Genomic DNA, 23778 nt, shown 5'->3' on the forward strand with positions numbered 1-23778 from the left:
AATTTTATCTGGTTCAGTTCCGGATTGTCTCAAATCAGCCAATGTCACGCTAATTTTGAAGAAACCTAGTCTACAAAGGGAGGACCTTAAAAACTACCGGCCTGTTTCCAACCTAAGCTTCATCTCCAAAATTTTGGAAAGGATAGATGACCACCAGTTACGTGACCACATGTCCGAAAACGAGCTTTTCGAATGCATGCAGTCGGCATACCGGGCCAACCATAGTACCGAAACAGCCTTGGTCAGGGTTATCAATGACATCCTCTTGGCACTGGACAAAAAGCAAATGGTTGGTCTGGTATTGCTTGATTTATCTGCAGCATTTGATACTGTCAATCATTCGGTTCTCCTTGATCGTCTACGTGACAGGATCGGTCTGAATGGTACCGCTTTGGAGTGGTTTAGGTCCTACCTGACAAACCGGTCACAGAAGGTTATAGTTAAAGGAGAGTCATCTTTAGCTTTCAAGCTAGAGACAGGCGTTCCCCAAGGATCAGTCTTGGGCCCATTGCTTTTCAGCATTTACATGGCTCCACTGGCCGATGTGATTCGACGTCAAAGTATACAGGTTCATTTCTTTGCTGATGATACTCAACTCTACATATGTTTTGAGCAGACCGATTCAGTACAGTCAATCAGCAAACTTGAAGCCTGTATTGCGGAAGTTCGCCAATGGACGGTACAAAATTTCCTCAAGCTAAATGACGACAAATCAGAGTTTCTTCTGATTTGTTCGAAGCATCAAAGGAGAAATTTTGCTGGCCATCCAACATCTGTCAAGATTGGTGACCAAAACATTGCTGCAGTCGCTTTGGCTAGAAATATAGGCGCGTTGTTTGACGAACATGTCTCAATGAACCACCATATACGATCTATCTGCAGGTCCAGTTATTATCACCTGCACAACATTGGTCTGATCAGAAAGTTTCTGACCCCTGATGCAACTGCTACGCTTGTAAATGCATTCGTGACATCCAAATTGGATGGGGTGAATGCACTGCTGATTGGTCTACCTCAGCAGAGTGTTGCTTCATTGCAAAGGGTCCAGAATTGTGCAGCGAGGATGGTGACTGGAGTTGCAAGATCAGATCATATTTCTCCCATTCTCCGTGACCTCCACTGGTTGCCCGTAGCCAGCAGAATTAAATTTAAAGTTCTGTTGTTAACATTTAAATGCATAAATGGTGTTGCGCCAGTTTATTTGCAAGATCTTCTAACAATGTACAACCCGTCCCGGTCATTGCGTTCCTCGGACAGACTGCTGCTGGTGCAACCACGCAGCAGGACGGCTTCCTCTGGAGACAGGGCTTTTGCTTGTGTTGCGCCGTGCCTGTGGAACGGGCTACCACAGGAAATTTGTGCGAGCAGCAGTATCCTTGTCTTCAAGAGAAAGCTGAAAACTTTCCTGTTCTCTAACTAGGCAGCAGTCTGTCAAAATGGCCAGCAGCTTATATTTTTTGATTGGTTTCTCTGGTGTCTTTGATCACGTTTTTTTTTGTGGATATAGGCACCTTAAATCCCAAAATGATTGATTGATTGATTGATAAGAGGATCACAATACACGCATGGTAACGACCAATAGCAGTAGACTGTCAACTTGGAAGGCAGGCCTAGGTTTTAGAGGGGCTGATGTATGTTTCACAGGTGACCTAATAGGGTTGCGTCATTTGTACGGACGAGTGCCGCGGCAGAATAACACGGGGTGTCCCACAAAATACTCCAAAGGCTTTTACGGGGTGTTAAATTTCAAAATTTGAGTACCTTAAAAAGCGTAAAAAAAGGCATATCAAGGCTTGTTTGCTAAGTGTAATGGATGATTGAAAGAAAGGAACTTCGAATAACAATGTCTGGTCCATAGTTTGGAATCCGGGAGAATTACCTTAGCATTTTAGTTGGGACACCACGTACGCTTAAAAGGGCAAAAACTATTTAGTAATCAGTGAGGTTTCAGGAGTATATAAAGTTTGGGTACTGTCAGAAACCTCTTCTTGCCTTGCCTACAACTTGTAGAAATATGGATGAGCCACTGCCGAAAAGAAAGCGTAGTTATTCCATATCGGAGAAGCTGCGATACCTGCAAGACTTTGAGATTGCCATTGGAAATGGCACTGTGCGAACGATGACAGAATTTGCCAACCACCACAACATACCTTTTGAGACGTTTCGCAGGTGGAACCGTCATGACCTGGAATTGAAGGAGGAGCAGAACCGGGGCAAAGGCCGAAAGGTGAAGCAGATGTTGATTGGTTACTGGCCTGAGGTCGAAGACCAACTAGAAATTTGGTTCCGGGATGTTCGGCGAAGACGTCCACCTATTGTGATCCAGGATGTTCAGAAGAAGGCCGTGCAACTATTCCACACCTGGTGGGATGCCCTCCCAGAAGAGCGCCGACAACTCGCCACAGAAGCAAAACCACTAATGCATGATTTCCATGCATCCAACGGCTGGGTGGAACTTTTTATGAAGAGGAAGGACATCAGCCTGCGAAAAGTCACGAAGAAAACAACCACAATTCCAGAAAACGCCGTTGTCCTGGTTCGAAACTTTCGCGATGAAATAACCAACACCACCGAAAATTTTGGTATACCAATGCGCCTGTTTTTCAACATGGACCAGACTTTCCTCCTTTTTGACCTCCGCCTAATGTGCACCCTCAATGAGAAAGGCGGCAAGGCTGTTGATGTACGAACCTCCAGGAAGAATCCAAAGCTGGGATGATCTGTTACACTTTGCGTGGCGGCAAATGGCGATAAGATGCGAGCCCACATCACCTTTCCGAGAAGAGGATTTGTTCGTGCGCTTCGAGCTCTGGAAGAGGCCGAGTTGCCCGAAAACGTTGTGGTCACATCGTCGGCCACGGGATGGGTCAGACAGGAGACGATTCACCATTGGCTTGACGAAATCTTCATACCATACGTCCATGAGGCCCATGCTGAACAGTTCATACTTTTGGTGGATCAGTTCAGAGTACATCGAACGGAGAACTTCAGGAATCGTCTCAGAAGGGGGCAGACTCAACTTTGTACCGGCCGGATACACATCTTTGGCACAACCCCTGGATGTGGCTGTCATGAGATCCTTCAAATGTCACACCAGACAAGCATGGAAGTCATGGAAGACCGAAAACACCAACGAAGCAGGCCAGTGTGATCCAATTGGACTCAGAGATGTTGTCAACATCATCAGCCGTGCCTTTGAAGCGATCAGTCCAGAGGTCGTCGAGCATGGATTTGAGAAAGCGTTACGCCCACATAACATAGACGCAGGTCCACACCCAGTTCCAGATGATGACGATGACAACGAACAGGGGGTAGAATTCCTCAATCTGCCTGATGAGTTTGAGCCTGAGATGGCAGGGCAGAAAGCAATCGGGTCAACAGAGACAATCGGCAACCGGACCAGAATAAAAATAAAAAATAATGCATAAAAAAATTTAAAAAACAGAAATGAGAAATAAAAAATAAAAAAAATGAATAAAGGCAAAAAAAGATGAATAAAGATTGGCTGAAAGCCAATCTGAATAAACCTGAATGCATGAAGCGTCGCTGTCTTGAAGCGATGCTGGTAGAGCCCCCAAAAGGCCTGTGATGCCCACTCCAACGCGTTTTATGTGAGAAAGGGTTAACGTTGATCTATCAAACAGACCCAAACCGCAAAACCGCACTGAAACCGCAAACACAGACCGCAAACCACAATAAACGCGAGCGCTTTGCATATCCTATGTGTCTCGTTAGGCCAATCTGTCCTTCTACTAGTAACACACCTACTTCATTCAACTTTCGACCAATGAGTGAAATGGTATTGTGCCCTGTGCTCGCGGTAGGCGTATGCATTAAGCCTAATGAACCGGTCTTACATCGATGAAAAGACGGTATGTACAATATTTCAAGTCAGTAACACCAGTGGCTACGAATCTTGCTGCTATTGCCCAATGCAGGTGATGCCGATAGAGAACTTTGACCTCTGTGACCATGAAAAATACGTCAAATAAAAAAAAACAGGTTAAACTTCAATCTATGAATCAAATTTCAATCTATGAATCAAATCACATTGAAATTCGGTCTCTGGGTCATTTGACCTAGGGTACATATGTACAATATTTCAAGTCAGTAACAGCAGTGGCTACAAATCTTGCCGCTATTGCCCAATGGCGGTGCCGATAGCGAACTTTGACCTCTGTGACCTTGAAAAGTATGCCAAATAAAAAAAAAGCATCGCAAAGCGAGCATAACCCCTCGGCCTATTAAGGATGAAGGTGAGATAATGGTGAAGTTGGCTTAGTGGAGTGGATAGTTTGCATATGGAAATAAAAATTGTGGAAACCTATTTTGAGGATGTGAGCGTGACGGCCATATTGAATTTCGAATCGCGCTGATTTTTGAAAGGAACCTTCCCCTTACAAAACTGCATTAGGTCTACGCCCACTAAAAATTGATTCCACCCTCCAAGTCGTTCTCCTCGAAATTGACAGAAACCGATTTCAAGCATGTTGCCCTGGTGACCATATTGAGAATCAGAACGAGCCGTTTTTTTAAAAAGGAACCTCTAGTCACCCCCAACGTACATACCAAAAATGAATAATCGGACGAACGATTCTCCTCGAAATTGACGAAAACCGATTACAAGCACGCCGCCCTGGTGACCATACTGAGAATCAGAGCGAGACGGTTTTCAAAAGGAACCTTCCTCTAGTCACCTCCAACGTACATACCAAAAATGAACTTGATCGAACGAACGGTTCTCCTCGAAATTGACGGAAACCAATTTCAAACACAACGCCCTGGTGGCCATATTGATAATCGGAACACGCCATTTTTCGAAAGGAACCTTCTTCTAGTCACCCCCAATGTACAAACCAAAAATTGAATTGATTGTCAAAGCGGTTCTTCTAGAAATCGACGGAAACCAAGTAGTAGACGCCGCCCGCCCGGACGGACGGCGCACGGGACGACAATGCCCCACTAGCCCATTTGGGCTGAGGGGTAAAAAACAGGTTAAATTTCAAGCATCCTCATGATATGCGCCCACAGTAAAAATTTCAGGATTCTAGATAGCCAAAAATAGGTCTTCAAAGAGCACCACGTATATGGCAGACAAGCAGTAAAATTGTGCTAATTTTCATTTTGAATGAAGTCTTGCCTGGGGTACCCACGCACCAAGTATGGACATTCTAGGTCAAGTGGTCAAGAAACATGGCCCTTTTTGTCAAAAGTTTAACAACAGACAACGATGACAGATGCCTCAGTATCGTATAAGGTCACTTGACAGGTGAGCTAAAAATGTCATGGATCTAGCTATCAGCGTTCATGAGATATTGACAAAATAAAGTTTTCAAAGATGGCCACCTGGGGCCCAGAAAGTAGGTCAAATGGCGATGATTTTTTGTGGGTCAAGTCATGTTCTCATAAGACATCCTCACATCAAGTTTCAACTTTCATGACTAAACCGAGAGCAAACGTGCAACCATTGTTGACACGAGGGTTGGACGACAGACCGAGGTGAGCTAAAAATAAAATGTATCAATAAAGGATAATACTCTATCGCCGAAACCATAACACCAGACAAAAAAAAGTCACTAGGCCTAGCAAAAGCCTATAATGGAGCAAGGCCAATCTGTCATACCTGGTCGAATAGCAGAAGTTGAGGTGTAGGCCTAGGCTGGTATTTCATGCATTAACCAACCAGAAATAAGCAGGTTATAATTTCAAGTCATGGTGAATATAAAATTACTGGTTCAGGGTGGAGTTATCAGGTTTTATACTTCCGGAGATAGAGTATATTCTACACCATGAGAATTCTATGTACTGACAACATGACTGAAGTACATGGCAATGCAACTAAATATAACTGCGTACAAAACAGCGCCCCTTAAATATAGCTGAAACATAGCATTCATAGATTCCTGCGTACAGAAATATACAAATAATATTTGCAACCAGATAGCAGTCTGGACAAATCTGGGTCAATCGCTGATGGGGTCTGTCAGTTATGGAGTTGAAACAAAATTCAAGATGGCTGCCATGGGGGCCATATTGATTATGGAATCGCGTCAATTTTTGAAAGGAACCTTCCCCTTGTCACGATAAGCACCAAAAAACGGCCATCTCAAGCGTGGAGTTTCTCTGATAATTGACGAAAACAGAATACAAGATAGCTGCTGTGGCGGCGATATTGATTATTGGATTGTGCTGAGCTGGGAAAGGATCCTCCCCCTAATCACCCCAAATAAGCCCCAAAAGAATCGGATTGTTCAAACGAGGCATTTCTCTAAAAATTGACAGAAACGGAAGACAAGATAGCTGCTGTGGCGGCGATATTGATTATTGGATTAAAGGATCCTCCCCCTAATCACCCCAAATAAGCCCCCAATGAATCGGATTGTTCAAGCGAGGCATTTCTCTGAAAATTGACGGAAACGGAATTCCGCACCGAATTTCGAAAGGATCCTTCCCCAGTCATTCCTAATAGTAAGCCCCTAAAAGATCCGATGGCTCAAGTGAAGGAAGTAAGCAAGTTAATGGACACCGATACTTGACGCCACCAAAACTGACCCACGGGCATCAACTTAATGCCACCAATTTTTGAGGGCATAAAAACCTCCCTTGTGTAGTATTATGGATGTGTGGTTAAAGGCAGCCATAATAGCCAAAATGCTTGAGGGATTGTCAAAACATTAAGGCTTTGATGTGGGTCTCAACTGTGTTGCATTGGTTTGAAATTTGGGTACATGAAGAAGAACACATCGCCTCTTGACTAAATTAAAACAAGGTAATGACCACTAAAATGAAACACTCAAAACAATTGCCTGAATCTGTATACTTCAGTAATTGCCTGCATTAGATAGGCCTATAAATTACAAATTAGTATATTCGTGGATGGTTCGAGCGAGCATCAGCGAAGAATTAACTCTCTCGAAAGCTCAGAAAGGTCTAGAATCCTGGTTCGAGGACAAATAGTGACTCATCGTGCCACCTCAGAGAAAGTCACAATTTTAGAAAACCTAGTTCAAGGTCAGAATGTTGCTGGCACAGCATGGAGCTGTTAGGATGAATGTATCACAAATAAGCGATTTTTCTGCAGTGAAAATTTTTTGAGATACAACTTTGACCTACTAAGACTAGAGAGGCATTTCCACAGACATGACAATAGACCCATCCTGTTCCTCATGATATTTACTTTTAACATCATGATCTTAGCTTCCATGTGCAGAGAATGCTTTGGTGATATTATGAGGCCATCTTCTGTGATACTGGGACTGTGTCTCAACCCTCAGTTTGGCTTCATTTGGCAGATAAGGCTGGGATATTTATGCGCCAACAAAAATCTTTGTCAGAAACTACGGCCCTCGGATTACAATATGGTAAACACAAAAAGTGCAATTATGGCAAAAATGTGGAGTACACATGGTTGGTATTAAGATCTACCTCCACATCACATTAGAATTCTCTACATTAAGCAGTAAAGAAACTTACCACCCCACATCTGGGCATATTGTCCAAAGCTATCATAAAGCAAAGTTTAGGACATCTAGCCCTAGATTGTAGCTTTACCATTTACTGTGGTGCAGAGACTTTACAATAAACCAAAAGAAAATTACCTTTGAATAAAAGCAGCTAGTACCATAGCTCTATCACTAAAAGATATGTCTTGCTCTTCCTGGCACAGGATACAGGTTGCTTGTGTAATGCCAGTAACAACACCAGGGCTGCGCTTTGCACCAACGGCTACTTGGAAACCAATGGGTTCACTGAAAGAGAACAGGAAATTCACACTTCGAATATACATGTAGATCTTTAAAGCTTAGCCTAGCATTCATTACCAAGCTTGTTTATTAGTTTGAGCCTAAAATCAAGCCTTTTTAAATCAACAACTTTTTTATCAATATATATTTTGACTACCAAGGCATGCTTCCAAAGTCCACACACAAATTCCATAGGTGAATACGCAGCAATTTATCAAATTTAGCAATAATCAACTAATAGCTGGCAAAATCAGTTGAAGATGACCTTTACTGCCTGCAATCAAATCAAGGCAAATTGCCAGCGAGTCAAATGAAATGGCCAGGGCCATTGTGCTCACCTCATGTGGAGGAAAGATGGATAAAGAGCATGGTATTGTGTCATGTAGTGTTAGGTTTGATGTAGGTCCAAGCAATTACAATTTCCCCAAAATGGCCAATTTACAGTACATTCGACCTCTGTGACCTTGAAAAGTAGGTCAAATCAAAGAAGACCCGGGTGACACATTGAATGGTTGTTAGAATTAGATGTACCTATGATATAAAATTGGTGCCAATCGGGCAAGTCATTACTAGGTATAATGGCATTTTGAAGAATTTAGGATTTGGCCCCCTCCCTGGAGGCCAAACGGCAAATCAGATCGCACCAAACTTCGGTACCTGAGATCACCTGACCAAGGGGTACATGTGTACTTAATTTGTGATCAATAGTCATTGCAGCTAAGAAACGTGCCATAGTTACGGCCTGACGGCGAATTTACGCCATTTGACCTCTGTGACCTTGACAAGAAGGTCAAATTAAAAACCTGTGTGACATATACTGTATGGTGGGTGGTTAGATGTACCCATGATATCAAATTGGTGTCAATCGGGCAAGAAGTTAAGGAATAATCACATTTTTAAGGTTTTTGGATTTTGCCCCCTGGTGGTCAAGTGGTGAATCATATTGGACCAAACTTTGGTCCCTGAGATCACCTGACTAAGGGGTAAATGTGTACCAAATTTGGTATCAATAGTCATTGCAGTTTAGAAACGTGCCATCGTTACATCCTAACGGCAAATTTACACCATTTGACCTCTGTGACCTTGAAAAGGAGGTCAAATCGAAAACCCGGAGGATATATGATGCACCTTTGCTAGAAGTACCTACCATATTTTTTTCAAAATTTCCCGACTACTATTAAGGGAGATATTGCATATTTTCACTTTTAACGTTTGGCCCCCTGGTGGCCAAACCATGAAACGAATCAGATTGAAACTTAGTCTCCAAGGTGTCATTACATAAGGGTACATGTGTACCAAGTTTCAACTCAATAGCTCTAACAGTTACGAAACGTGCCCTGCTAACGGACGACGGACGACGACGACGACGTTGGACGACGGACGCCACGGTATGGGATAAGCTCACCTCTGCTAAGAGGTGAGCTAAAAAGGAATTGTCAAAATGTTCAAGCAAAATTGATGTTTAGATAAAAAGGTCAGGGGCCATTGTGCTCACCGGATTGAACTTTGGTTGAGAAATATGCTTAAGTTAAATATATGTCACTTGACCCTTGTGACCTTGAAAGTAGGTCAAATCAAAAACCAGGGTGGTCACACATCATAACTTGAAAAACATGTGAAAAAATTTGGAGATAATACAGTCATTAGTTCAAGACTTATGGCACTTTTAGTGTTTTCAGTTTTTGTCCCCTAGTGACCAAGTGAAGAATCAGATCAGACTGAAATTTCTTGTCAGAGACCAGACCACTATTGATTTTTAAGCCTTTTAGCAGCTGAAGTTGTGAATCTGAAATTTTGATATGATATTCTGGACAGTCGGGTAAGTAAATGGTGAAAAGTAAACTGGTAGTTGACCATGGAAATTTTTGATAATTGACAAATTGGACGGACATTTATATTTCCACTCTTTTCAGCCAATTGGCAGAAAAATCTCGAAACAAATCTATTGCCAAATTAGCCAAAAAATTCATCAAATAATTTCTTCATATCTGTAGACTTGCCACACCAAATATATTTTCAATACCTCTCCAAATATGCACTTGACAGTTAAAAACATACAAACAGCCCTATCTAATTGATAGGGCTGGATCCTCCAACCTATGAATATTCTGTGAGGAATAACATCCTGACATATCAGGTCATTCACTCGATACATACGTACTTCCTCATGCGCAGGAAGGAGTTATGTTGTAGGCCCTGTTTGCAAGATGATGGGAGAACAGTGACAATGATCATGTCCATGGATAAGGGATCGGCGAAATTCGAGTACATTACACGCGCTGTGTATTTTGGACAGCTTCCATTTCACCGCGAATCAGTCGCGCATCTCGACTCATCTATCTCATTGTAAACTTATGTAAGGCTGAGAACAGATCGTCTCCAACCTTGAGTAGGTTTTGGTTGCCCCATTTCTTAATTCTTATGTCGCTGACAAGCCTTTGCGCAGGAGAAATCATGCATTTAATTGGTAAAAATCGCGATCGTTTCTATCGCCCCCGCCATGTTTTCTTTCGGCGGCTTTTCAATTTCAGTGATCTGCCGTATTTCTTAGGCGTTATACTGGCCAATATGTCTATAAAACTTCTACCTTACTTGCCGTAATCCTTATTCCTCGGCATCTTACTTATATACCCGTAATTAATCCCGTCCCTCTTCTCATTTAAATACACAATATGATCTTTTCTTAGCCATGTTTTCATGTCAATGCAATGGTGTATGACGTCACTTGCCGCATGGGCGGGGCTACGCCACACCGTCGGTGACGTTAGCCTATCATGACACACCTCCGTTTAGCCCGACCAATTGCGTCGCGGATCCGAATCTTACGTTGCGTCACGGAATGATACAATGTTGCGGCATGCGAGAATATAGATCAAAACACATCGAAAAACGAGGGGAGAGCCGAGAAAAACTGTGCGATTGCATAATACGATAATTCTGACTTTGAAGATATTGCGAAGATGAGCAGCACTAGGTAACTTTGACATTTTCGAATTCCGAATTTGACTTAGACTCTATTCATCATTATGTATGCCAACTTGTCATTTCCTTGGTCCCGCCCTCGTTTGAATGTTCCTGTACGCCGCGCTGTTTAGCGCAAGGTTGGACTCTGAATAATTTTGACGTCGTGCTTGGACTCTGATCGATTTTGACGCTGACGCTGGACTTTGATGAATTTCCACGTCGGGGCCGGACTTACACACGAATTTAGATGTTGATACGGGACTCTGACGTTTTGAGATGTGCTTTAACTTAGATGCCCGACTTTGATGAACATAGATGTTAACACGCTACCCTGACGTTTTGAGATGTGCTTTAACTTAGATGCCCGACTTTGACGAACATAGATGTTAACACGGTACCCTGACGTTTTGAGATGTGTCTTAACTTTGATGTCCGACTTTGATGAACATAGATGTTAACACGGTACCCTAAAAGACTGAGAGATGCGCATTAATTTAGATGTCCGGCTCTGACGAACATACAGATGTTAATGCGACTCTGACAAATTTGGAACAATAGACGTATATACATAGGCTCGATGTCGGACCCTGATGAGTGTATTACTAAATAATGTCTAACTTGGTTAATTTAAGACGCTCAAGTGTCTGAACTCCGCCCCCTTTCTTAGATGTTAGATGTGCCTCGACTCTCCAACCTTTCCAATTTATATCCGCTCTCCGTGGGTTCATGCTTCCCTCTGTTGTTGTGCCGTATCTTTAGATGAGCACTGTAATCCGAGCGTGACGGTATATGAAGAGTGTACATTGTGTAAATATAGCAGGAATCATGAGTGAAACAAAGTTGTAAAAGAAAACACTGTTGTTGTAATTACTTATTATTCAATTTGGTATCCGGACGTTGTTTGACTAATTCTGTGGTATCTCCGTGTATCTCTGTGTTTCTCCGTGTATCTCAAAGTGTATAGCACTTGACTCTCCGGTATTATCATCACGAAGGAGGGAGGAAACCTGCCTAAGACGCGTGGCCGCCACAATTCAATAGTGGTCTTGTCTCATCACATGTCATCTGACCTGGAGGGTCAAACATAACAAGTTACAATCCCACAGCCTTAGAAGAGTTAAAAACGTGCCACAGATGCGCTCAGACAGAAAATTTAACACATTTGACCCCTACGACCTTGAAAAATAAGTCAAATCAAAACACGGGAATTATGTCATGTACTGTAGAACAGAAAAATTTCATATTTTCGAGCTAGGCCCTATTATATGTCGATTTCACTTTAGTAAACATGAGGTGATTAGAGAACACGTAAACACTGTGCAAGGAGCATGCATCATAATTACACCAAACAAACACAATTTCCACACTTATTTCAAAATTTGTGTGCTACAGGCTAAATAACTCCACACATTGAGACCTCAGGATAGTGGATTTGAGTGTATAGTAGACATCTTCACTACAGCGCCTATTCACTATCAAGAGCTTTAGGTCAAAATAGGCAATTCGAGATTTATTAGAAAAAAATTCTTGACTCGCGAAAATATTCTTAAGCGAATATGTCCATCACGCGGCATTCACGAAAAATTGTATGCCACAATAATGTTCTATTCTATTCTGTTCTATTCTACAGTATCCTAAATAGAAGTACATGTGATAACAATTTGTCCAAATTAGTTCAGGACTTATGGATTTTTTTGCGTTTTCAGTTTCGGCCCCCTAGTGACCCAAGTCAAGAATAAGATCAGACTGAAACTTGTTGTCACTGGTCATCTGACCTAGGGGGTCATATATATAAAGTTTCATGCCTGTATCCTAAGTAATTATGAAATGTGCCTCAGTTACACTAAATAAGGCAATTAATGCTATTTGATCACTTTGACCAAGAGAGCAGGCAAATTAAAAAACCCGTATGATACCTGACGTAACCTTGCTAGGAGTACCTACCATAGATTATATCAAAAACAAAGCTATTACTTGAGATAGCACACTTCATGTTTTCAGTTTTGGCCCCCTGCTGGCTTTGACAAATATCAGACCGGACCGAAATTTAGTGGAAGAGGTAATCTGACCTAGTGATAAGAATATGCTACTGTATAGACTCATCGTACACCGCGCTATTGTATAGACTCATCGTACTAAACCAAAAAACAGCAAAATTCATCAGAAAGTGTGCTGTTTTTCCATCCACAAGTCCCAAATTCACAGCACAGGAATTATACGTGAAATTTGGACCCTGGTCGCAAAGAGGTAAAATAGATCAGACTGAAGGGTTCCTGAGATCACCTGACCAAAGGGTACATAAGGTCAAATTAACAGAGATAACTCTGGAAAGAACAAATGAAACGGTCAGGGGCCATTGCGATCACTGTGTAGATATTTGGTAGTTCACTCTGGTTAAGAAACATGCTACATGTATAGTATATGTAGGTCAAACCAAAGTAGGTATGACATATGATGTATCCTCGCTTAGAATACCTACGATAAAAATATCATTGAAAACAAGTCACTAATGAGCGAGATATTATACTTTTGTCCCTTTTTTAGTTTTGGCCGGCTGGTGGCCAAGTCGAGAATCAGATCGAATCGAAATTTGGTGTCAGAGGCTAATTACATTCAAATGGCCAATTTAAGCCATTTGACCTCTGTGACCTCGAAAATGAGGTCAAATCGAAAAACCGTATGTAATGTGATGTATCCTTCCTAGGAGAACCTACCATAAAAATGTTATCGAATAATACAGTAGAACCTCCCTTAGCGGACACCTCTACCAGGCGGACACCTCTACATTACGGACACATCCGCCCAGTCCCGATTTTTTCTAAGTCATTTCCAATAACAAAAACTTCTGTACGGCGGACACCTCTCTACTCCGAATTGCGGACAGGGCGATGGCCAATTTTTGGTCCAATTCCCTCCCAATTACGGACAGTAGGCAAAAACAATGGTTTCCCACGTGCGCTTGGAGAGTCAAATAGGCCTGACAGGTGTGTTATTTGCATAATTAATCAACGTAAATACCCCATGGCATTGTGTTTTTGTATCCTAATTAAGCCGCGGCATTTGTTTACTCATCTTTTCAACTAATCACATAGGCCTACAGTGTCAACGGACACTCATAAATCCATGCGGTTTTGTCAGTGTTGCGGCGAATATGCGTAAGTAGAGAAATTAGAAAAAAATAATTATTAATCAAAGGTGGCTGATGGACAGAAATTATGGTGTTTTTTCACACATTATGACATGTCGAGGAGATTTTGCAATAAAAGGGGCACCTTTTACTAGAGAGATTATTCACTCTCTGAGTTCCAAAGTAGCTCACGTCATTCAACGCAACATCACAAGCAAAGACCGATCAGCCAAGAGGTTTAAAGTTTCTACGCTAGATGTCGACACAGAGAAAACCAAGACCTGCAAGGCGGGAACTTCAAATCCACCTATCGGACGATTTGGCATAACCTCTCTATTGCGGACACCTCTCTATTGCGGACACCTCTCTATTTCGGACACCTGGGCCCAGTTACATGGGTGTCCGCAATAGAGAGGTTGTACTGTACTCATAAGAGAGATATAACATTTTTTAGGTTTCCACTTCTGGCCTCCTGGTGGCCAAGAATCAGATCGGACTGAAATTATATGTCAGAGCTCACCTGACCTGAGAGGTCCTGTGTACAAAGTTTCAAGTTCATAGCTCAAGGGGTTAAGAAATGTGCCACTGCTCTTAAAACAGGCAATGACGACAACGGCCAACGACGACGAAGGAAGACGCACACAGCGGTGTTGTAAAGACTCCCCTACAGTGAGCCAAAAATGTGATCAATGCTCATGTTTTGAGATTGATTCAATTGATACACCAAGTATGACAGGGCAAGGACTCAGAAAGTATTAAAATCAGATAATGGCTGATCTGCGGAGCTTAAAGACTCTGGAAGTGAATGTAGACAATGCTACGTCTATCTTAATACCGATTCTCAATGAAAAGGTTCACAGGTCAGATGTTTATTGCAAACATTCTTTGATGCTCTGGAATGACAGATTGAACATTATGAGTCAATTAGTGAGCTGCCCATGTCTACATTTGGTTGATTTGTAGGTCTGGTCAGCAGTGGCGCAATTTGTCCTTCACCTCAACACATTGCTGACCGATGAAATTTTACATTGAAACGAAAAAAGGATACGGTCATGGCAAAAACACTTTGCACATGGTGTTTAGTTTAGTTTCTGATCACTTTTTACGTTCGTGTACAAGTCAAACGAGGTGTTGTGTGTGTATGGGATTGCATCATATGGGGCTACATGGACTTGGTGAGTATATCATGTTCAGGCGGCAAAGGGCACAAAGTTTTAGAGAATATGGAAGTACAAAAACAAGTCAGAATGATACTCCAGCATATTCCGGATCAACGGGTACCACTAATTGGACAGGACCAACAGGACCAACGCTGCGATCTGATCATATGTCTAAGTCTACGAGATGCAATCTGATTAATAATAGTGTTACGTTGATGGAAACAGAAATGTCATCAAAGGATATTTCATCTACAGCTAAGTCAGTGAGCTAAGGCCAAAACCCTATCATGCTAGTGAATACTCGGCCCATTGGAGGCGGGTTGAGGCCAGTTGAGGTGGGTTGTATCGATCGTGTAGACGCAAACCAGCCCAAAGCCAGTTTACACACGGCACGGATCACTATTATATTTATTACTGACCTGAAATTATAGCACGGATATTGATACATGCTGCATATTATTTAGTTTTCACTCTTTTAATGTAATTTTTCATGATTTGTCAAAAATGTCTACCACAAGCGATTGTGGGTCAAGTTGGTCCAATGATGAGACCCTTGTGTTGATACAGATATGGGGGAACGATCGAGTTCAGAGGGCCATGGAAGGCACGAAGCATAATTCAAGAGTAATGGAAAAAATCGTCAAGGAAATGAACAGATATTTGCAGTCGATTAGTGTATTGATTCTGCCTCCTGAAAGCCTTTCTTTTCTATATTATCAAGAAAACCACACAAAATCAAGACTTGTATGGAGGCTGCCATTGTTGTTGTTTATCTGATTTTTTCCTTCTACCAGTGACTGGAGATTTATCAACGCCACCTTTCAGCTCTCAAAAAAACGATCCGCCTCGATCTCGATCGAGACTAGCTCGTCATTCCCTCACTGTGTATATGTGATACAAACCGGCTTGGTCATATCCGGCCTAGGAAAGGTCGAGGCGGTTTCCTCCGAACCCACATCGTGTAGAAAGGCCTATTATTTCACCAATCTATGACCAGGTGAACTTGACACACATCTTTTGGACAAACTTCACACCATTTTAAGGACTAGTGTGCCACAAAAGGTGGCGCTACCTATTTGTAACAGCCAGATAAAATCCATCAAAAGTGCTCTAAGCGTGTCCTCCAGGTCGCTACAAATCTGAAAATGTATAGGTTGTAGTAGTTATGGACAAAGGATTACGCTTACAAGGATTCCAGGAAATGCCTCGCATCCCATACCTGACTTGTTGGTTCAGCTTGAGGCATTCTCCACACTGGTTTCTGAGATCAAAGAGATATCGACATTTGACCATGCCCGTCTTGGACCTAAATGAAATGGTCCAGGGACCATGTGCTCATCTCGGGTAATGTATTGCATGTCATTTGCAGTGGATATGGGGAGAACAGTTTCTGGCTAGTTTCACTAGATTTGATTCCCTGAAGAATATTATTCTTCTCGGCTCAATGGCACAAAAGAAAATTAGCGGTACCATCTAAGTATAGCATTTTGGTTATAAAGTTGACTGAATACTTCAGGGTTATTGAATAGTGTACATGTCACATGGAAATTGGTTTAAATATGTTCAACAATTAAGGAGCAATAGGACTTTGATGGATTTTCAAGATGGCGGCCTGGTGGCCATATTTGTCATGGAATTTGACTGAAAATTAGGGATATTGATACAAGTACATAGATACATAATCGCATGAAGTTTGGTTGTAATCCGATCATTAGTTTCGGAGTAATAGGACTTTGTTTAATTTTCAAGATGGCCGCCAGCCGGCCATATTGGTAGATGGATTTGACTGAAAATCAGGGATGTTGTAGAGAGTACATGGATATACAATCACATGAAATTTGTTTTTAATCCGACATTGTTAATTTTCAAGATGGCTGCCTGACGGCCATATTTGAAGTCCGAGCGGGACACATTTTTGGGGTAAATAGAGGGTCCCTAGATACATGTCCTCACAAGTTTAGAACCCTCAAGCTCAAATAGAAAAAGGAACATGCCACCTTTCGGTGATTCAGTGAACTTTGACCTCTATGACCTTGAAAAGTACGTCAAATCAAAAACCCAGGTGATATGTCATTTAACCTTATTAGATACACCCACCATAAAAATTTCTTCACTCTACGTACAACCATTAACTTCAAAAAGGCAAAAAACAATTTCCAAGATGGCCGCCATGAGGCCAGAAAGTAGGTCATATCGCGAAAAAGAAAAATACATCTGGGCATGTTGCCCAAAGCTATCATCACACCAAGTTTTAGGCATCTAGCCCAAGCGGTGATGAAACGTGCTCCACTAACGGACTACGGCAACGGACGCCGCAGTATCGTATAAGCTCCCCAGAGGTGGGCTAAAAAGGGGGTCGGTTTTCAAGAATTCTCCAGCATTGACATGGTTGAATAATTCCAGTTCCAGCACCTTTCTGTCTTTTCTAATCTGCAAATAAAGAATGGCCTTCTTTACTTGGAAAAGCCAACGCACCTGATATCCATAGCAGAGCTAGCAGATGCAGACAAAAACTCTGTGCTTGTCTTTTCAAACAGTTCAGCATTTTCCTTGATGAAGTTTTTTTGCATAGCTGACATCTGAGCCATGAGTTTTGCTCGTCTCTTTGCAGCCACATCTGCCTTCTTTCTTCTCACTTTTTCAGCTTTTTCATCCAGAGCTGCAGCTGTTGCATGAACAGTCTCCATTGAAACTGACACATCTTTTAATTTTCGTACAACTGAGAATTTCTGAAAATAGAAACCAACAGTATACACTTTCAATATCACACCACTTATACTACATAAAGTCCCAGGTCAAGTTTCCCCAGTATTCAAGATTGGTTATTACATAGTACCATGTTACATCTCAAGTCATACCATAATAGCTAATAAAAAAAATGCCCGATAGCTGACCTGAGTTGCCAGATCACTTTAGTAAATTTTCTCCGGCCCATCAGCCTTCGATGATTTTATTGCCACTCAAAGAAATACGCCAAAGAGACTTTTCACGATATTGTAAGAGTTTTTTAAAACATACTTTCTAAGGTAAATTGTATGGTTTGCATGGTGTTTCTGATGAATCAATCAATGTACAAAAGGTAAATGAAAGTTCAATACAGGGCAGCCACAAAACTGGCTGCCCCTGATGACATCGTTTCACCAATGTAAACCTGAAAATCGAATACCTTCATGATCCATGTCAACAAATCCTTGTGGGCGTCATGAGACAGATTCGGATGGCCAACAAGAGATTCCAGAAGTTTCAGGAGGTTCCCTTCACCTGAAATAAATACACCATCATCATCATCATCATCATCATCATCATCATCATCATTAGTATGGCTTTATATCACTTTGGTGATTTTGCATATATTCCGTGCATGCACGTCGAGAAGCTACTGAACGTTTCAATACTATTTACACTTCCTTTCTTTTAAATTACACATGGTCCAAGTTTATGGTGTATCTATTTTTAGTCCTATTTACAGAATATTTACAATTGTATTTTCAACCTAATGAATGTTTTTTTTATGATTCTCAGTAACAACATATTGACACTATACAGTACACAAAAGTACTTCCATATCACACCTGGCCTAGTTGCATCTGTAGATATCATGGTCCATTATCTTTTCACATAATTTATCAAGCCTGTATTGATGGTTTGAGTTGAGACTACTTGATCATTCAATCTATTCCAATTTGTTTAGCACGGCACTGCACTAGTTTAAGTTGTCTTTTTTATTTAGATTTGCAAGGGTGCCAGAAGTAGATAAACAATAATCGCATTTTTGAGGTTTTCAGATTTGGCCCCCTGAACTAGTAAAACAGTGAATCAGATTGAATCCATCTTCAGTTCGTGGGATCACCTGACCATAGGGTACCGTACATGTTTACCAAATGTGAGATCAATGGTCACTGCAGTTAAGAAACATGCCCTAGTTAAAGCCTAACAGCCAATTTACACCTTTTGACCTGTGTGACCTTAAAAGGTAGGTCAAATCAAAATCGGTACAACATGTGACATATCCTTGCTTGGAGTAGATACCTTGAAATATTATCGAAAGCAAGTCACTAATAAGCAAGATATTGACTTTTTGACTTTATGCCCCCTGGTGGCTAAGTCGTCAGTCAGATAGGACTGAAATTCAGTGTCAGTGGTCATCTGATCTAGAGGGTCATGTTAGCCAGTTTCAAGTTCATGGCTTTGGCGGTTAAGCAACGACAAAAGTTACAATCTTACAGCCAAGTTACGCCATTTGACCTCTGTGACCTTGAAAATTAGGTCAAATCAAAAACCTGTATGATATGTGATGCTTCCTGAAAACTTGGGGAAAATTTCATGACATTTGGGCTTGAGACCTTGGGAAGAATGCAGTTACTCTGTTGTGTTGTCCTTTGGACCTCATTCGGGCCTGTGGCCCCTCGATATTACCTCAGATTCAATGGCCTGTAGCCTAACCAACCATTGCGAACCTGACGCCGATAGGCTTGTCTTTATGTAGTTTTGTTTGTAAGGATACTGTATGAAATATCTGGTATTGTGACACATGGATTATCGTGTGACATTTGTGACGACTTTCTGGAGTTGTTTTGGTGACTTTTTATAACACATGGATTATACATTGTGTGACCTTTGTGGCACTTTTCTGTTTTTAGTGTTCTTTGTTAGTAGGGATACTGGAGTGGACATCTAAAATATCTATGTGGATGTGGATTATAGTGCGACCTCCATCTTGCTTTCCTGCTTTTTTAGTGATCTTTGTTTCTGGATTCTGTATGAAATATCTCTAACTGCGACTTATGGATTGCTGTGTGACCTTTATATCACATTTTTGTTTTGGCGACCTTCATCCTTAGACATCCGGTGTGAAATAAAATTTTGGGACACTTCAAGTATACAGTAATTTAGATGAAAGTAAATTGGGCAACGGTAATCTAGACAATGGTCATTATAGACAATAGAATATCAAACAATGGTAAACTAGACACAAGGATAGGTAAATTAGACAATGCTACTAACTTAGTATACAGAGTGGTTCAATAACAAGAGGCCCAAGGGCCTGGCGCTCTGCTGAGTTAATATCATTAATATCTTCCCGGTGTTTAGTTCATTATGCATGAAAATGGCATGCTCCATGGTATTTGATATCCTTTTGCGTTCACTACGGTACCAATGTTTTTGGTTGACATAATTATGCCACTGTTCATTCCTCAATCCTGACCATAATTCGGGTGAAATCATCGTATGAAAATATTTACCGAAACATGAAGTTTATGCCATGAATGAGGATACTCATTGTCATAGCCTCGTTTACAAGTACGAAGTATTTTCCCGCGAATATTCAAAACTGCTTGGCTCCTTGCCAGTTAAATAACATGTGACTATACACAAAATAGAAAACTTTGATGGAAATTGTAAATCATTTTTTTATCTATCAGGGGAAACAAGCTGATGATGATCAAATAAATCATTCATGAGAAATCGTTTTGTTGCTGAAGCTTGCATGACAAAGTTAATGCTAAACCTTTTCTTGTGCTCTACTGCGCCACCGTAGTTTTCTATTTAGACCAGCGATGACGTCATTTCTGGTGATTCCCTACGTTGTCCAATGAGCGCTTTTTAAAATGTGCCATTTGGTATTGTACAGTATGCAATGTATTTTTTCAGCGCTGCCAGTTGCCGAACAGAATGCCGTAGTTCCCTCAATTTCCAATCAATTTTTATGGGAGTGACATTATTGTATTGCTGAGAATGTCTACTTTTTACTCATGAAAGAATCGTAGAACTAAAACTTAATAGGCGAACAGAATCATGCCGATTCACTGCACATACTGTGGGAATTCTCCACTTCAAAATACATCGGCGATGTCATCGCGAACAGAGCATGCACTTCCGATATCGTTTTCACAGAAATGTCCCCAAATATTCAAGAACTAATTTCTGAATTTAGTCCCTAAAGACCTTATGACTACCACTGAAACGAACTAGTGATAATATCGCCTACCAGACTACTTTTTAAGCAGAAAATTGGGTACTTGAGTGTCATTGAGCTCCAAGATTATTGCACATGGCGTAAACAACATGGCGCCATTTTGTCTCCGCTTCGGTATTTCGTACGCCGCTTATAATGCACCTTCTCAATTAAAAACCAACATAATAAGGCCTTACATCGTTGATTGAATAGGAACACCACACAAAACACAATAAAGTGGGGGTACAATCGATTACGAAGCTGAAGTGAACAGTGATTTATTCCTGGAGCTACTGCTTTTGTTGTGTAGCTGCCATGTTTTGAGAACTGGCAAATAGGAGACTTCATTGATGGCTGACGTCATCGGGCGGGAATTTGAATCGGCAGAAATAATTAAAAGGCAGGTAGCGCCCTCTCCTGTTAAAATTTTTAACTTTTTCTCAATAAAATAGATTTTAAAGAATTTTATCTTAGCATATTTCGACTCATTCTGCTGCTCCTAGGCCGATATAGGCCAGTTTCCTTCATGCACTCTCGCTCCCAGGAAGTAGGTCGAATGGCGACAAATTTTGTTTTGAAAGTAGAGTTTGACCAGAAGTATCCAGAAATGCAAAACTGAAGTCTCTAGGTCTTACGGTTACAAAATGTGCACCATGGGTTTAACGGACGGATGGATGGATGGATGGATGGACAGACGGACGCCACTGAACAACTTATTTGACAAGCTCGGGTGACTTAGTCAGCTGAGCTAAAAATGTTACAATTATAAAATGGATAATTTCTTTAATATTTTGGCATTTACCCTCAAACACACATATGTACTTGAAGAGCAAGCTCTCCCAATTAATTTGACGCCGCAGGACAGATTTTATTGACTCATGCGAAATATCACTCGTGCCAACTTCTCAGTGGTTAAACAGGACAAAGAGGAAGCATTCTCAACATTTCAATTTATTCAAAGTTGAATATGAATAGGAAAATTACAAAATGAATCTGTTAAATATCACCTTCAAATGGGAATGAAATTAAATGTGTTAAAGATTGCTTCCTCTCTGTCCTTTGCCCTGTTCAACCACTGAAAGGTTGGCGCAAGTCAGACTCCACACGAGTCAATAAAATCTGTCCTGCACAATAAACCATGGAAGGATTTTGAATCTGCTGGTGTCAAATTAATCAAGAGAGCTTGCTCTTCAAGAACATCATTATCTATGTTTGAGGCAAATCCCAAAATTATAATATATATTAACCATTTTGTAAGTGTTACATTTTTCTTGAGCCACTCTGTAGTACCTCTGATAAGGAAATAACTTCTTTTTGATATTTGGCAGGATCACAAGAGCACAAAATTTATTAATTGACTAAGGATTCTTCTTAACACATATAAAATTTGGTGAGGATTGATCGGCCCTAGGGTCACTTTTTTACAAAAACAGAACAGCAATGTACAGAATGTCCAATACAGGGCTCTGGCCGGCATGACCAACTGTATATTTCAACTGCTGGCATGCTGGGTACTGTACTAAACTGTTAGCTCATAAGCTCAGTCCTTATTCCTGACCAAATGTTTATTATCATATTGTGCATGAATGTGAAGTAGAATTACCCGCAACCTATCTATGTAGCCAAAGAGGCTTATATGGAGTCCCATGGACACAGAAGCGGTCTACTCAAAGCCGCCTCTGTTGTATGGAATCTGCGTGGACTCCCATCGACATGTGCATTTATATCTATTGGGTACATCAAAATAAAAGCTTAATCTATTTGCTACATGAAAGCGCAAAACCTTCTTTCAGTACAGTACCACTGCATATAACTGCGAATCCCATCGTTATATCAAGGAAATGAATCTTTCTGGCGGATTTCGTCTTCTCTGTTTCTCTGTGGCAAACTTAATTCAGTGGTTCCGTCAATCTGACAATCACAGAGATACCCTGTTTTTGGAATTATGAGGAAAATACATGGGAATATTTCTGAGGACTTCGGTGTTAGTGAGGTGTTGTTGTTGTTGTTGTGCTTTTTCCTTGAGAAAGGGATTAAGTTGGATCTTTTATAATTTACTCCTTGTTTTGGCATTAGTAGCGCCAAGCCTCGTCAGACGACAAGTGTGGCCACTTGGGGTGGCATGGTAACTAATAGATACCTACCTCTTGTTGCCTTCTCAATAAAGCAGAATGCTCCCTCTCCCTTATCATAGGATTTCTTATCTTCATGAAGAGCAAGTCCAATCAAATGCAGCACTTTCTCAAACTGATTTTCAGACCATGACCTTGACCGTGTAGCAGCCGTTCTCATTAGGATGAGCTTCATGATGAAAATCATGACATCACAGGTCAAAATATTGATGACTGGACTGAAGGAGGTGATGAAAGGTGGTGGAACTGGAGGTGGCAACGCCTGGTCCTCATTCGCAAGCTTTTTCCTCTTCCTCTGCTGCTCTTCAGACTAAAAACATACAATTTGAATTAATACCTATACAAAGTATGCTCAGTTGTAGATGTAAATGTCCCCATCTTTCTTGGACATAGAGTGCTATCTACCGGATATATTTGTCCAAAGTTTGATTTCGTCTTGAATCTAACTTAGGGACCCAAAATAATTTTAAGGTTAGGGGTTTACTAATGAAGTACATACATTTTTTTCTTCAATGAAGCCCATTGTTGACTAGAACATTGGATTCTTAAAGGGATATGTTTTTATTGGATATCTGGCGACAAGTAAGCACAGTTGGCTATCAGTGGCCAATTGGTGATTTCCCAACTCCTACGACACTTACACTTAATTATCGACTGCTAGGTTGCCTTAGGTTCAATAGTTAGTTGCATGAATATT

General features: G+C 41.1%; 1 protein-coding gene across 3 annotated transcripts in view; it reads right to left on the reverse strand.

The window, feature by feature from the left end:
- Nucleotides 1–23778, reverse strand: part of LOC135485750 (E3 ubiquitin-protein ligase UBR2-like) — a 650469-nt gene that overhangs the window by 206258 nt on the left and 420433 nt on the right. For all 3 annotated transcript variants that reach the window (XM_064768146.1, XM_064768147.1, XM_064768145.1), the window contains 4 exons: nucleotides 23094–23391; nucleotides 18160–18254; nucleotides 17469–17722; nucleotides 7599–7748 (listed from right to left, as the gene is read on the reverse strand). In XM_064768146.1, coding sequence (XP_064624216.1) covers nucleotides 7599–7748; nucleotides 17469–17722; nucleotides 18160–18254; nucleotides 23094–23391 — 797 coding nt within the window. The remainder of the gene's footprint in view (nucleotides 1–7598; nucleotides 7749–17468; nucleotides 17723–18159; nucleotides 18255–23093; nucleotides 23392–23778) is intronic.

Source organism: Lineus longissimus, chromosome 3 (assembly GCF_910592395.1).
Source record: "Lineus longissimus chromosome 3, tnLinLong1.2, whole genome shotgun sequence".
NCBI classification, from domain to species: Eukaryota; Metazoa; Nemertea; class Pilidiophora; order Heteronemertea; family Lineidae; genus Lineus; species Lineus longissimus.